Here is a 15980-nt window from a genome sequence, read left to right as displayed (position 1 = left end):
CCTACAACCTTTAGGTGTACAGGGTGATGCTCCAACCAACTGAGCCACCCAGCCAGGGCATGTCTGAAACTTTTAAAAAGATAAACTGGAAGGTAAAACACCAATGTGTATTGAATGCAGTAAGGATTGTGTGATTTCATGGTATTTTTGTTTCAGGCCTCTGTGTATATACCTGGATTGTTAAATGTCTTACTTACTGGGAGCTCTAAGTCAGGATGGGTATGAGTGTGTTCTATGGAACAACAGTCCTACAGTGGGTGATCTACATCAAAAAAGGTTTGAAAACTCGGTCTGTCAAACACAGAACATGTTATCTTTTTCTTAAAGACTCACGATGTGCTTCTGCATACTAAAGGGTCTAAGAAACTGAAGTTAGAAACCTGCTTAACTTTGTTTAATCCAGTCATTCCCAGACTTACTCAACTATAAAGCCTTTTTTCTCAAGTAACACCAACTCACACCCTGCAGGACCAGTCTCTGAGAAATGCTAGTCTTGGCAAACACTGCCCGAATCCTCCACCTTAATCACCTGCTGAGTCAGTCGCTCTCGCTCCTTCTCCAGCATGTAGGTGACATCATCTCCTTCAGCTGTGTCCTGGGCGTGCCTTTGCCTTTCTTCCTCAAGGTCTAGGATCACCTTTAAAGAATTTAAAAAACAATCACTTCCAAGTACCAGGGAATCCCAGTTATAATACACTTAAATACTAAGAGCCTATCTAATTAAGAACTAAGACAGTTCCCAAGTCAGAAAGACAAGGCATCCCAGGCAGGGCACGACAAGGAGCTCCTTGTCTCGTGGGGTGAAAGACAGGCAAGCGGGGTGCTAGCAAACAGTAAGGAGGTGCTTTACTGAGCTATACACAAAATGGCATGTAATTGGCTGCAGGGCTGAGAAGGTTTCAGGGAATTAACAGAGGGCCCAGAAGAAAGGTGGTTTGGTGGCAGAAGGGGAGTGGACAGATAGGGGTAATGAAGCAAGACAGGACGGCGGTGGGCGGAATGCCCAGACGTTCTCCTCAAATGCGCAAGTCATGGGGGCACCGAAGAGAGGCCCGACACTACACATTTCACGTGGGTGGCCTCCTAGCCGTGCCTTGCTTCATTACTACCATGTCGTTTGTGTATCGTTAGATAAGAGGTGAAAAGACTCTCTCGACTTCATTCTACACATAAAAAGGCTCCATTATTGGGAGGTTAAGTAGAGATTTTTCACAAGGCCCTTTAATTAACCTGCCTGCCCATTCCACTTCTGATGCCGAAGGGTTGAGCCCAATTTTAAGGAGAACACACATTGAAAGGGACACTCGCCACGTCACCCTGCCTACAACTAGCCGCACGCTGTGCGCAGGGCAAGCGGGCTTTGTAGTGGCTGCTGCTCACGCTATGGCGGGGCCAGGGCAGGCGCAGGGCTGAGCTCTGACACCCCGGAGGCCATGGCTCACAGTTCCTCCTCACTCACAATCTTTATAAATGGAGGCGGAATATTTTCTGGGACATGAAACACCCCTTTAAACACACAAAAGTGAAACCGTTGTGGCGTACTTCCTAAAAAAACATCAGTCGGTTGCCTCTTGTGTGTGCCCTGACCAGGGATCGAACCTGCAACCTTTCTTTCGGTTTATGGGACGACACTCCACCCAACCAAGCCCCGCCGGCCAGGCCCCTCAACTTTATTCTTGTGAGTAGAGTGTTAGCAGCCAGGCGTCTCTGGCCCAGGCATGAGCCAGAGATTTATGCTCTGGAGATACCGAACAGGCAGGCTCGGGACTCGGGAAGAGCAGATACGATGGAGAACGGGGGTAAGGAAAGGTGGTTATGTTTGTGTTGGGAAGATGGTAGGGGTGGGGTGTAAGGTACAAAATCCATGTCTACAATAAAAGGAAGTGGTTAAGTGTCTAAAACTGACTGAGCAAGAGAGCTGTTTGTCATTTAGAAACACGGGAGTTATCTGCCCACATAAATGGGCATCAGAAAACAGGGCTGTCTGAATACTGGGGGCGGGAGTGGGACGGGGTGGAATAGGAACGTCCACTTTTCACAACAAGCAGAGCGACCACGTAATTCACCGCCCAAACCCCTTCTGAGTCACAGCGGGTGTACTGTTAATAACCCTGCCAGGGCGGCAGGCACAAGCTGGGCTCTCTCGGGCAAACTGGGCCTATAAGCACCCCAATTATAAGCCTCTTGATACTACTTGATTTCTAACAAAGTCAGTATTGTACTTTAGTAAAACAAGATTAGACAGGCAGTTGGTTTAAATAGTTAACACTCAAAGAATCTTATGTCGAAATACAGTTTTAAGGAATTTGAATTATTTCTAACTTCTTCCTTCCCCGATCACCCAGAGCCACAGATCATCCCAAAGCTACTCCTTCCGTGGGCACCACCGCCAGCCAGCCCCTCAGCGCAGCTCAGTGACTTCATGTGTGAAGTGGGAAAAAGGCCCGCCTACCAAACAAGGGTGTGTGGAGGTTTTCTTAGAGGATTATGTAAAAACCCTCCCCCCACGTGGACGCAACTAACTCAAACCCATTGACACCCTTCAGAGCGGGCACAGATGCCTCCAGTTCCTTCAGTAGACCAGAGATTCCAGCGTTCGGGGTCTTGCACAACTTTAGAATGCAACTAAAGATATCTATAAAGATATTTTACAGAAATTTTCATTTTCTTTAAAAAGGCACAAGCTTTTGGCATTCTGTGTATAATTGCGCCGATGTCCCCACTTGTTGGTATAAATCTAAACCAACAGTTAAAAAAAAAAAAAGGGCATATTCCAGCCAAGTGTGCTTTACAGGCCAAATTTGAGCAGTAAATGACAAGACCGGGAATACAGTCATAAGCACTAGAATTCCAATGAGATGAGGAAAGCACAGGTTTGCTTTCCTAACCAGGGGCTGTAAGACCTGGAGCCAACCCCCACAACCCTTTTCCTAGCAGGGTAGGTCAGTTTTAAGGGAAACACCCCTAGGGACTGTTTGTGTATACTTTCATGAAGTAAAATGCAACAAAACTCAAAACTAGAAATGAATGAAAATAATCTATTGGCTTGCATGTTTATAGTTCGGTAAATTTTTTCTCTCTCCCTCATTCCACAAATACCTGTTAATCTTTCTATCTATCACTTAAGTAAGCAAACAGAGACCGCTCCTTTCAGTTACAAGCTTGGTCAAATCCCAGTTTGTTGCCAAAGTTTGAAAGATCGAGAGCTGAGAAAACACACCAAGTGTTTGGAGTGTCATATCAAGAAGGAATGCTGTCTTGAATGTGTCTGGCACACTCCCTAAATTTAACACTTGTAGTGCCCTGTGTTTGCTTTCCTGCCTCCGGGCTCTTCAGTGAGCTAAGGGTCTTTCTGATACCTGTGGGACCTCCGACTGAGTTACTGTGAAAACTGGCAGCTGACGAGAAACCTCAGGCATTGTTTATGAGGCCTTCCTAAGAGTTGATGCAGCCCGTGTCCCCGGGCGGGCCCACCTTTCGGTGCCTGCTCTCGGCAGCGGCCAGCTGGGACAGCATGCGTTCCTGCATGTTCTTACACTGCTTCATCACCACCTTGAGAATCGAGAGCGGGTTTGTGCAGACTGGCTGCTTTTCGCCATCATTTTTCTCCTCCAGGGTTTCGAAGTCTCTCTGCAGAGCCATCAGAGGATCACTGATGTTGTATTTTCCATAACGTTCTTCAATGAAAGTATCTCTGTGTTGGGCCTGGGGAAGAGAAAACAAGTTCCGCTTTGTTTTTCAAAACTATTTAGGAGGGGGATTTGCTAGTAGTTATACATTAGGGTGGCGAGTTAGCATGCCTGTCAGGCACACAGTGTAAATACTAACGAGAACAAATACTATACAGAGCTAGCTACGTATCGGACACTGTTCTAAGCACTTACATGGACATTAATGTACTTGAATTTTACAGCCCTATATAAGCTAGTGCTGTGATCCCCATTTTGCAGCTGAGAAACTACCATAGAGAGGTCAGGTAACTAGTTCCAGGTTACCCCGCTGACAAGGGGTTCGGCTGGGATTCACACCCAGGCAGCCTGGCCCTCACGCCTGGTCCCTTAACCACCATGCTCACTGCCTCTGCTTGTGATGCTGTATGACCAACAGGTTCATCTGATCTTTTCTTCCTGAGGTATAGCATTTGAATTTCTAAAACAGGCTAAGCACGATGATTTTGGGAGTTCACATATTTGGAGACCTAACAAGGAGGCTGTAGATAAGTAAAGGATGCTAAAAATATTTTCATGTTATGATCTAGGACTATCTGTGATTTGTACGTACAGAACTTCACTCAGTTGGTGGGTCAAGAGGGCAGAGGTCCGTACAATTAAAAGTGCAGACGAATCCCATCTAGCTGCTGCCAAGTCCCCCCCGCCCTTCTAGTCTCTGTGTGGGCGGTTGTCTTCCACTCTCCTATCTGTCCCCTTCAGGGCGGTGAGCTTTGAGGATGAGACACAGGGTGAGCAGGGAATGCGGGCCTAGTGCTCAGAGTCTGGTCAGGGAGCAGAAAGATATCCTCAGGGTTCCTGCTGCTCTCATCTCTGCTAGGAAGGACCCGAAGTTCTGCTTCACCCGAGCACCGTATTCACGTGCAGGGGACATAACAGCAATTACTTTACTGCACAGACTTTAAAGCTTCCCGAGACATTTTACCAAAAAAAGTATTAATATAGCATCGAGGAAACTTTCTCAAAAACCCAAGCAAAGTACCATATGATTTAAAGTTTCAAATGAAATCTAGTTAAGAAAATTACTGTCATTTATCAATTAAAAAATTATTTCATCAGGAGCTATATTTTCCTTAGCACCACTGTCTACAAACACGAACCCGTTTGAAAAGGGAAATTCACAATTCAATGACTATGCTTAAAACAAAAAACCCTAAAAAAAAAAAAAAAAAAAGCATGGGGTTTGCTTGACACACAAGTATGTTTCAGTGCTGAAAATGCGATGCTTCCTTTTTTCATTAAACAGTCCAGGTTCAAGACCTAGGAATCACAGACTATGCTACTAATTGGCGTTGGTGCAGTTGAGAAATGTTCAGTGCAGAGTCGGAAGCACTGGGTTTTACTTTTGTGTTGACGAAAAGATGGCATTGTTGGAGTATCTGGAGAATACTTGTATACTGGAAATATAAAACGGGAGATTTCTTGGTTCCTTTAAGTTACTGATAACCATCATCTTCCTTACCTTATTGTGTGTGTGTGAGCAAGTGAATTAAATGGCGGAGGGACTTGAAAGACAGATTCCAAGATAGAATCCTGTATTTTTTTTTACCTCCAAATTAAAAAGGAAATGTTCAGTAAAATTTCAAAATAAGCTCTAGTCCATTTAGAATGGAGAAAGACAGGACCAATTCCTAATTGCCTGTTTATACCCATATGTTATTATTCTATTTAAAAATCACAGTGAGAATAAAACAAAAAAGCTAGTTTCCAGTTACACTTCAAAAAGCAACTGTGTTAAACAACATGGGTCTCACCAATGTTTTCCTTTCACCAAGAACATCTGTTTCTTTATGTTCCAGTGTAAAAACATGAGATTTATAACCAAGGATTCAATGAAAGTATCTATTTATAGCTATTCATGTCCTAAGGCAAATCCATGGTGAGAAAAATGCTTGGACACATTTTTTATTCGTGGCTACCTTTTCTGTATGCTTAGCGATGGTAAGGGGGTGATTATGGGTACTGAAACTGGCTTACCAGGCAACCCCCCGAAAGAAAACCAACCTCTGCAAACCTGATTGTTTTATGACCTTTTCTTTTTCAGAATACCACAGAGAAAGTGGGGTGACAGAGCAGGAGCTGGGGTACAATTCACGACCTTGACATCAGAGCTGCTGAGAAACCTTCTCTCAGGTTTGAGATTATAGTTAAACTAATCCTTAAAAATATGACTTTTTAAAACCCACACTGTTATTATCCTATATAATTAATAAGCATCACTGAATTATGAGTAATGGACAAGGAGCTTGTTTGGTGAGGTCTCAGACTTCTGAGAACAGTCGTTAAGCTGTCTGTTTTCTCTTGAAGCACTTCACAGTAATTCCATAATCACTCGCACAGTAATTACGAGTTGTACAAAATTGGTGGCTTTGCACATAAATGAAAAGAATCTGTGGCATAATCTAAAAAGGGTTCCCTGTCACAAAACAGTTCATTTAAATATGTTCTAATAGGCAAAGTGAATTCAAGGTCTCTATTTATTATACCAAACACTGGATTGGAAAATGACAGAATACGGTATTTTTCAACTAAGTTAATACCTCAATCAAGTGAGTTGTATGGATGACAGGTTAACAGTGCAAATAATAACAACAACCAAAAACAGATGTTAAGATTTGAAGAATGAAAGAGCTTCACTGGAGGTATGTGCTGGTTATCCATTCCTATGTAACAGATTACCCCCAAATTTAGCAGCTTGAACAGTAAACTTTTTTTATCTCACAGTTTCTGAAGGTCAGGAATCTAGGAGGGCTGGCTGGGGGGTTCTGGCCCAGTGTCTCCCGAGGCCGCTGGCCAGCGCTGCGGCGGCCTCGGGAGTGAAGGAGGGCTGGTGGGTGCGTTTGCAAGCTCACTCACACGGCTGCAGGCACAGGCCTCGGTTCCTCGCGAGGCTAGTTTTCTACAGAGCAAGTGATGCAAGAGGCAGAGAGTGAGGCACCGAGATGGAGGCCCCAGTGTCGTTTATAATAATCTAGGAGTGACAGACCATCACTTCTGATGTCTTCTGTTGGTCACACAGACCGACCCTGGTCACTGAGAGGGGATGACATAAAGGTGTGAACTGTCGAGAGGTGGGACTTTTGGGAGCCATCTGGGAGGCGGGTGACCATGAGGTGGATGACTCAGTGGTGCCACCATCCGCACCGCAGGTGTGAATTTAGTACAACTGCCAAGGCTGAGTTTTAGTACTTTAATGGTATGTCGGCTACTTTATAAAAAACTGTAAATGATCTTGATGTGACTTTTTTGGGGAGGAATTCTGAAATCAATCAATTTCTTGTAATTTATTATTTTCACTTCAATGACATACATTTTAATTGCACAGAAATTCCTACATTGTCGGAAAACAATGCTTTTTAGTTTCAGACACCAGGAAAATAATTGGCTGGTTAGACGGATTCAACTATACAGGGTGTTCCTGCAGCAGACAAAACACACTAGCCATCCAGTACTCACTCACTCTTACCGTCACAGGCTGAATGAAACACACCACCTCAGGAGTCAAGCTTAAAATAAAACCACGTGATATCCTTGGAGTCTGCCATGCTTGCTCTCCCAAAATTTCAGCTTTGCTCTGACAAACTTCAAAAAGAAACACGAAGCAGTTGCCTCCGCTCCCCTTTCCAATGTTATTTACACTATCACAGGGACTTAATCTCTTCATTCTCTGGATGATGATCACCAACATAAAAGTGGTTCCACAGCTAAAGGTGACGAACTAAGGTCTATTTAATTGGAGCTTATATTCAAGTACAAGGTTTTATGTACAAGGAGTTAGGCTGGTACCATAACTGTATTGGAATGTATTTTTGTCTGGGCTCTGGCTGGGTAGTTCAGTAGGTTACAGAATCATCCTGATATACCAAGGTTTGATCCCCAGTCAGGGCACGTACAAGAATCAACCAGTGAACGCATAAATGACTGGGACAACAAGTCAATGTTTCTCTCTCTCTCCCTGCCTCTCTTTAAAATCAATAAAAATTTAAAAAGCAAAAAAGTAAATTAAAGAAAAAAGAATGCATCTTCGCCATTTACTGAAAATTCTGAAGTGATACTTTAAATCATCAGCAAGACAAACTTTGTGTCTTTAGAAGTATCTGAGTACCTCTACACCAGACATCAGAAGGACAAAAGAACGTAATTTCAGGATGATTTTACAAACGCTACCGTAAGTATGTTAAAAGGAATCCTTTTCACACAAAAGTTAAATCTATTAATGTTCAAATAATTTATACCCTAGAGTCCTTGATAAACTATAAATAGCTTCCTGAGCAACTGGAAATAAAGCAACCATTCTGGATAGAGATAACATCATTACAAGGGTACCCTTTGTTCTGGAAATTCCTTTCATTTGCTGAAATAAAACTAGATTTTAATGTTTGATGGTATTGATAAAAGAGGATTTATCCTCACTTAAATTGAACTTTAATATTTGAAAAAAGGTACAAAATTTAACAGGGGAGTAAAGAGCAACGATTTTCATGATTTAAAATATGTTTCCAATATATTACTGAAAATCAGTGCTCCTCCCATCTCACCATAAGTGCTATATTCTCAAATGTAGCCTTTTCCATATGTTTAGTTTCTTTAATCAGTTCCAGCTCTAGAACCTAACAGAACTGGGATGGGATCTTGGCTCCACTACTTTCTAATTCCATTACTTTCTCTGTACCTCAGATTACTCACTGTAAAACTGGAGTAACAACCTACCTACAGGATTATGATAAAAATTAAATGAGTAATGGAAGATGCTTCCTATAGTATCTGGCACGGAGTAAGCACTATAAATATGAATTAATTATTTAATAACAAGTTTATTATATAGGCTTTCCTTTATTGTAGACCCAATGACTAAACCTACCCTTGCAGATGAAAGATTCTGTAAAACTGGATTGGGGCAGGAAATCTTCATTTAAAAAGCAAAACAAAATCCACTAATCCCCAGATGACTCCAAAGTAATACACCACTAAAAATATTTTGGGAACCCAGATAACCAGTAACTACTTATTCATTTAGCAATTAGTCCTGAACTGCTATGTGACATTCTGTATCTATATAATGTGGAATTAGTATTTATCTCTTGCATTGTAATTAAACAGTTCCCATTTATCTTTTCTTCTTCCTGCCTAAATTGTAAGCAACTCGAAGAAGCACTTCTCCTATCTTTCTTCTTCCTGTACCCTATATTTCCCCCGAAGCCCAAGACAAGTAACAGATGTTTACTTTTCAGCCTCCTTCCTCATGTCTCAGCCTCTCCTTACTCTCATCATTTTTGTGAGGTCAATATTTTACTTTGTAACAAGTAAATCATAGACTTTACTAACAGCAATCACTTAAGGCAGCAATTTTCAATCTTTCTCATCTCACGGCACACGTAAAGTAATTACTAAAATTCTGCAGCATACCAAAAACATATTTCTGCTTACCTGACCCCCCCCCCCCCGAAAAACAGGTATGAGAGGGGACCCTGGAATTATCTTCTAGAGGGTGGGCCCCTTGTAGTTCAGGCTTCCCCCACTAGGTGAGTGTTCTAAGAACCCATCTGTGTCAGTGCATCAGCTGGTGGTGGTGTGAGAGGCTGCATTCGGCTTCAGTGAGTTCTTTTTGAATGCTCGGAAGCGTTTGCTCATTTCACGGAGGGTGATTTACGAGCACATCTTGCTCACACGGCACTGAGTGGTCAGCAGTTTCTGACCGAAAACTGCATGACCTCTGTGCCCCACCCTCCCTATTCACCCGATCTCACCCCAAGTGACTTTGTTTGTTTCCCTGGATGAAAAACGTCCTCAAAGGGAAATATTTTGCTGGTGTGGAAGAGGCGAAACAACAAACAGCACAAGCACTAAAAGGCATCCAAATCGGCGAGTTCAAAAACTGTTTTGAGCAGCGGGAAAAAAGTCTAGAGAGATGTGCATTGAATCAAATGGAGAGTACTTTGAAAGGGACTGAAATGTAAGCATGTAAGAATAAATACACAATTTTTTTTTTTTTTTTTTTTTAAATATTTTACTTATTTATTTAATTTTAGAGAGAGGGGAAGGGAAGGAGAAAGAGAGGGAGAGAAACTTCAATGTGTGGTTGCCTCTTACATGGCCCCCACTGAGGACCCGGCCCGCAACCCAGGCATGCGCCCCGACCGGGAACCGAACCAGCAACACTTTGGTTCGCAGCCTGTGCTCAATCCACTGAGCCACACCAGCCAGGGCAAATACACAATTTTTAATAAATAAATTCCATTTTGGGGGGGGGCCCCCTCATATATCTTGATCCATTTGCACTGAATGGCTACTGTTGAGTTGACTGTTGTCATTTTTTTATTTGACAGTCGAAGGGAAAAGAGGTCAGTTTTGACTAAACAGTCAGGTACTACATGTTTTAAAAATTCTTGTGGCGCACCAGTTGAAAATCACTGACTTAGTAAGGTATTATCGATTTACACATCTAGCAAGCTGTGAAGTACAATGAGTTTCAGAGATTCCCTCTGAAGTCAGTCTGCCTCCACAGATATTTATAAAAGCAATTATTTACATAAGGACAGATGATCATTTATCATATCTGAAGTGTACTAAATTCGTGTGAAGACTAAAAATGGTAAGGGCAATACAAATAGCTACAAGTGTGGCACTTCTGGCTAGTGAGCTGCTTGTTAACAGAAGAGGGATATGGGGAAACAGCACAATGTAGCTGCTTCAACATGCAGACTCCAAGGAGTCCTGTGAAAACTTCTGCTAAGAAAGAAATACATGTGGCTGAAACAAGTTACAGGTAAGTTCTGGACTGGGTCAACGACTTTTTGAAATGGGGCGAAAAGTGTGTAAAGGGATTCAACAAGTCCTGAACAAATTAATGCTCCGAATACAAATGAAAGATTTTAAGTATAATTTTAAGTATAACATTAGATCCTAATCTCTTTTGTTCAGGAGACCATATATCTCTTAAAATGAGTGATCACCCGCCTCATACCATCCACAGAAAATAGATGGATCACAGGCCTAAAGATAAAACAGGAATGGCCAAAAAGCACGTGAACACGTGCTCGCCCTGCAGCGAGCAGGGGGGTGTACATTAAAACGGTAACGAGACACCACTATCCAGCCCCGAGAAGGGGGAAACCGAAGGCGGGCAACATCCAACGTTGGGGACACGGAGCGACGGCACACGCACACACTGCTCGTGGGAGGGCGAATGGTGTGACTGTTTACGTTGGAAATGAACCTGCAAGTTTCTCAGAAAGTCAGGAAAACGCCTTCCTGCAATTCCACCTCTCAAATACTTACCCAAAATAAATGAAAATCCATATCCACACAGAGACCTTTACACAACTGTCCACAGCGGCTTCACTCACAAGAGCCCAAACGGAAACAATTAAGTATCAGTCAACAGAGGGGATAGATAAAGTGCAATGCACTCAGACAATGGAATACTATTCAACAATGAAAGGGAGTTACTGATGGACCTGAAAGTTATTATACTGAACAACAACAACAAAAAAGCCAGACTTCAAAGAATTCATTCTGTGTGACTGCGGTCTAAGAGGCAAAATATCTGAATTATATCTTCAGTTTATTTTATTTATTTATTTTTGGAGAGAGGGGAAGGGGGGGAAGAAAGGGAGAAAAACACCAATATGTGGTTGCCTCTCACACGCCCCCCACCAGGGGCCTGGCCCACAACCCAGGTGTGTGCCCTGACTGGGAATTGAACTGGCGACCCTTTGGTTCGCAGGCCGGCACTCAGTCCACACCAGCCACGGCTGAATTATATCTTTAATTTAAAAATATAAAAATATATAATGAGTGTTAAAGGGAAAATTACATTTATATGTAATATATGCTTCATATATGGTGCTTCAGAAACATGGGAAATTCAAACCAACATAATTTTAGTATCAGTAACAGTAGCAGAAAGGACAAAGGAGGGTTACCACTGGAGCCCTTGCTGCCTGCCCGGCAGAGCACAGAGATTTTCATACCTAGCTGATCCTAACAATGTTCCTCTGGAGGTCGACACCCTGCCTCTGCATTTTAGAGAAGAAACTGAGCGGTTACCAGTTACCTTGTAGCTTTCCAAGGTCACGAGGCCCGTGCAGCAGTGGAGGAGAACAGTAACAGTGTACAGTAGGTATGGACTGTGTTAACTGAATGAGTGACACAGACACAGCGATCCCCAGGACTACAAGGCACATGCTGTTTTCAGAAACTTCTCTTTCGGCAGAAGAGCACAGATGTGTGTGTATGTGTGCTCCCTGGGTAACAAGATAAAGTCTATTTTTCACTATGTGTCCCTGGCCAAGCAAGGCTGAAAAACGTTAGACTAGAGTGAAGAACCCAAAAGTGTGACTCCTGAACTTACGATTTTAAACAGTTTAAGCTATGATAAATATGTAATAGCTAAAAGTAATATATAAACAGTATAATTATTTCACTTTCAGCTAATGATGTGATAAAAGTCTGCAAACCAGAACTCAGCCTAACATCAAATATACAAAACATGAAAAACAAAACACAAACAACTACCTCTCTGTGTTACCAGGGGGAGACAGCCGAAGCCAGTGCTGCTGGGAAAACCCAGGAAAATCCAGTCTGGGCAAACTGTCTGGGCTGTGGGCGCAGGGCACATGCTTGGAATGCTTTGCTTGGACACTTACGTTTGCCGGGTACTAAACATGCCAGATGGTGTGGGCCACGATCTGGGGTGCAGAGTTGACGAAAGTAAGATGTAGTCCCCTACTCTTAAGGAGCTTAAAATGTGCCACGCAAGTTTAAGGCCTAACAGCAGAAATAAACAAGTTGCCTTTGCTTGTTAAGTGTTTTCTGAACAGCATCACCCATGTTGAGAGGAACACCGAGTACAGTCTGTTGGATCAGAACTTTCTAAGACTCAGACCTCACACTCATAAGGTCATAAGGAAAAGGAAGGAAAAGGCCAACCCTGGAAGTGGGTGGGCTCTGGCAGATAAATGGGAAAATCAGCAATTTAATGAATCACAGGAAACGCCATGAGGTTGAAGGGGCACACAACCCCCAAACTGTCTCTGAAGTGCACATAAAGGGACCCAGCCTGCAGGCTGTAACTGGCTGCAATACGTGAAGTAACTGTGAACTTGAAAAGCCTCCTTCCACAGTGATGTGCGCAGGCTCTTCCGCCCACTATGCGACGACTAACTTCAGCAGAAGCTAACTTCAAGGTTAAAGTTGTAAAAAAGAGCTCACTAAGGATGTGAAAGAGCATCTTCTTCCTCTATTAGGGGGCTCTGGGGAGGAAAATGTGTAGTTGTGGGGTGGGTCTTAACTTTAAAAGTCTGTTTCAAGCAAGATTCACCACCGCACACACAGACCGCTGCTCCGATGGAGCACCGCAAGGAGCACGCCGCTCCAGTGCGAGGTCCTGGGCGGCAGGTCCTTAGCTGGGCTGAGCAGTGGAAGTGCTCACATTTAGAAGTTCACTAAGTAACCAGGAGTAAGAAGTTTGTGGGGTAGAGGAGGGTGCAGGGCTACACAGAGACAGGGTGGAATGAGGACATGGGACCTGTGTGGAGAGCCGTGGCGAGAGCAAGATACCAGGAAATGGAAAGAGCAAATGCAAACAAGGACCAGGCTAACTCCACACCCTAATGACAAGGCAGAACAGAGTATCCATGATGACATAGTACGAGAACAAGCCAGAAGCTGGAAAGGTGGCAAGTTCTATCACCACCGCAGCCTTCTACGGAGCCTAGAGGTGGCTAGCTGGCCTTTCAGTTTTAACCAGCAGTCATAGAGGTAGATTGAGACTCAAATTGGAGAAGGATCGTTGTCCTTTAGAAAACAGTGGGAAGAGGGGTGAAGAAGCTAAGCCTGCAAAGTGAAAGGGGGGCATGCGTGCACTGTGGGCTGTCTCACGGTAACTGCCAGAGTGGACGGGCAGTGCTGTCACTGCAGCGAGGCGCTGAACGTGTGGCCACTGCTGCTGTTACCTCCAATAATCCCAACTCGAGACCACTGTCGTCTTCCCAGTGGATTGGAATGTGCACTGGTCAGAGGAAGGGAGGAGTACCTTTGCTAGGAGACACTCGAGCTCTTCCTTTTCATCCTAGAGGATGGCCACACCATTAGGAAACCCGCAACGACTCTGAGGACAAGAACGGATAACCAGGACCCTTTCCCCGTTTTAACCTCACAAGGGATGGGAGGTCTGGCTCTATCCTAAGCCTCCGAGACTCCATTTCAGCATTCTTTTCCTTCGTGACTTCTGGGTCTGATGTCATTTGTCCCACTGATGGAGGACACTACCCAGAAAGGAAGGACAAGAGACTGAAAGGAAGCTTTTAGAGGGAAAAGAATGCAGTTATCAATTTGGAAAGTGAACAGAGGAGGGGGTGATGGAGGTTTGGGGAAAGCCTGGACCAAAGCAAGCACGGGTGAAACGGGGGGAGGAGTGAAGAAGTCCCCAACCGCAGAGCGAGAACGTGCGCAATTCAGATGGATGCTGCTGAGGTCCGCAGCTGACGCGTCCGGGGAAACAATTTCGTTTGGTACATATCTAGGTAGACAAAGAAAGACAAGCAATACTCTTAAAAACATACTATTTTCTCCAAGGCCTCCAAAGCTCCCGTTCCTATCAGTCAGGAAGTGCGGATGACTACATCCCAATCCGAAAGGAAAGGACTCCGAGGGAAAACGTGAGTTGAAAACTAAAACACGATTTTTTATTTTTTTTAGACCAGTACGAATACAGAGTGAACAAAGGTACATATCCAAGTCATTTGGTTTCCTTTGCTACAAATGTAGAGACAAACACAAAGCAGTGACTTCCTGTCTGAAGAACAAATTGTTCCTTCTCAGTGCAGGGTGACACGCAGACAGTGTCATCGAGTGAGCGTTATCAACGACAGTAAAAGTTATGAAACTATTTCTATGGCTAAACCTTTCTTCTCAAAAACACGAACTGATGAACAGCAATCTACCTTGAGCCTTAACTATCAGTGCACTCGAGGCAGACGTAAAGGCCCTGAACGTCTTCTATACAACAGAAACCGCTGAAGAACTTACTGGGTTCTAGATATTTGGGATGCAGTGCTGAGTAAGATGACGTCCCTGTCCCTCGTGGAGCTTACATTTAATGACAAAAGAAACATTAGACAGGAAGAAAGAAAGTAGAGGCGAAATCCCTACAATCTGTGATGTTTCTCGGCATGAACAGACAGTCTCTCATTCTCACTAACCGAGTGGAGAGAAAGAGAGAGAAACCACATTAAGTATGATTCAATTCTACAAAAATTTATTGGATATAATGATGGGAGAGGTTCCGTATATGAAGTCCCCAATCCGTAAGAACAATCATATATTCATTTCTACCAATGAATTCAGCCTTTTGTTGAATAGACAGCATGGTAGGTACTGAATTAGATTGAAAAGTTTTTAGTCATGCATTCGTAGAACTCGCTGGGTACGGTTGGCTGTCTGAGACAAAAGATTCTCTTTGCTGTTAAATGATGGAATATTATTAACTAAACATAAAAATGGAAACAGGGCCCTGGCTGGTGTGGCTCAGTGGATTGAGCACTGGTCTGTGAAGCAAAGGGTCGCCAGTTCGATTCCCAGTCAGGGCACATGCCTGGGTTGAGGGCCAGGTCCCCAGTACAGGACGCGCAAGAGGCAACCACACATTGATGTTCCTCTCCCTCTCTTTCTCCTTCCCTTCCCCCCCTCTCTAAAAATAAATAAATAAAATCTTAAAAGAAAAAAAGGAAAACAGGAAAAATACTTTTGAAGGGTGGCAGGTCTCCTCTTATGATAATTTCTTGAAATTTTAATCATGTACCTGCTTCCATACTGTCAGCCTTATTGAGTCCCTGTCCTGTGAAAAGATCTGCTAGGTATCCTGAACAAAAGCCGAATTTGAAAATTAGTGGGAAATGGACTTTTTGCTCTTTTGGGAAGAAAACCAGAGATATGGAAATAACACGCCCTTCCTAGACATGCCACGCTTGTCTCCACTTCTTTAACTATATTCTGCAATTAATACAGATTATGTGAAAAGCAGAGACACTTAGCAGTGATGATAGTTGAAAAGTAAATGTTCTTAGTTTCCTGCTATCCCACCGCTCACACTGTATTTCTTACAAATGGTATGACTGTACAATAGAATACTATGCAACCATTAAAGAGAACAAGAGAGAAATCTTCATGGGCAACACTCTCCAAGAATAAGAAGTGAAAAAGAAGAGAAAGAACAGTGTGTGTAATTAAAAAAAAAAAAAGTTGCAACCA

At 43.3% G+C, this 15980-nt stretch overlaps 1 protein-coding gene across 1 annotated transcript in view; it reads right to left on the bottom strand.

Annotated features, from left to right (window-relative positions):
* CTTNBP2NL (CTTNBP2 N-terminal like) overlaps nt 1-15980 on the bottom strand; it is a 45192-nt gene that overhangs the window by 5228 nt on the left and 23984 nt on the right. The window contains exons 4-5 of the mRNA XM_024570631.3: nt 3475-3705; nt 530-637 (exon numbers count right to left, since the gene is read on the bottom strand). Coding sequence (XP_024426399.2) covers nt 530-637; nt 3475-3705 — 339 coding nt within the window. The remainder of the gene's footprint in view (nt 1-529; nt 638-3474; nt 3706-15980) is intronic.

This window comes from Desmodus rotundus, chromosome 12 (assembly GCF_022682495.2).
Source record: "Desmodus rotundus isolate HL8 chromosome 12, HLdesRot8A.1, whole genome shotgun sequence".
In the NCBI taxonomy this organism is placed as follows: domain Eukaryota; kingdom Metazoa; phylum Chordata; class Mammalia; order Chiroptera; family Phyllostomidae; genus Desmodus; species Desmodus rotundus.
This window is presented reverse-complemented; position numbering and strand designations above follow the sequence as displayed.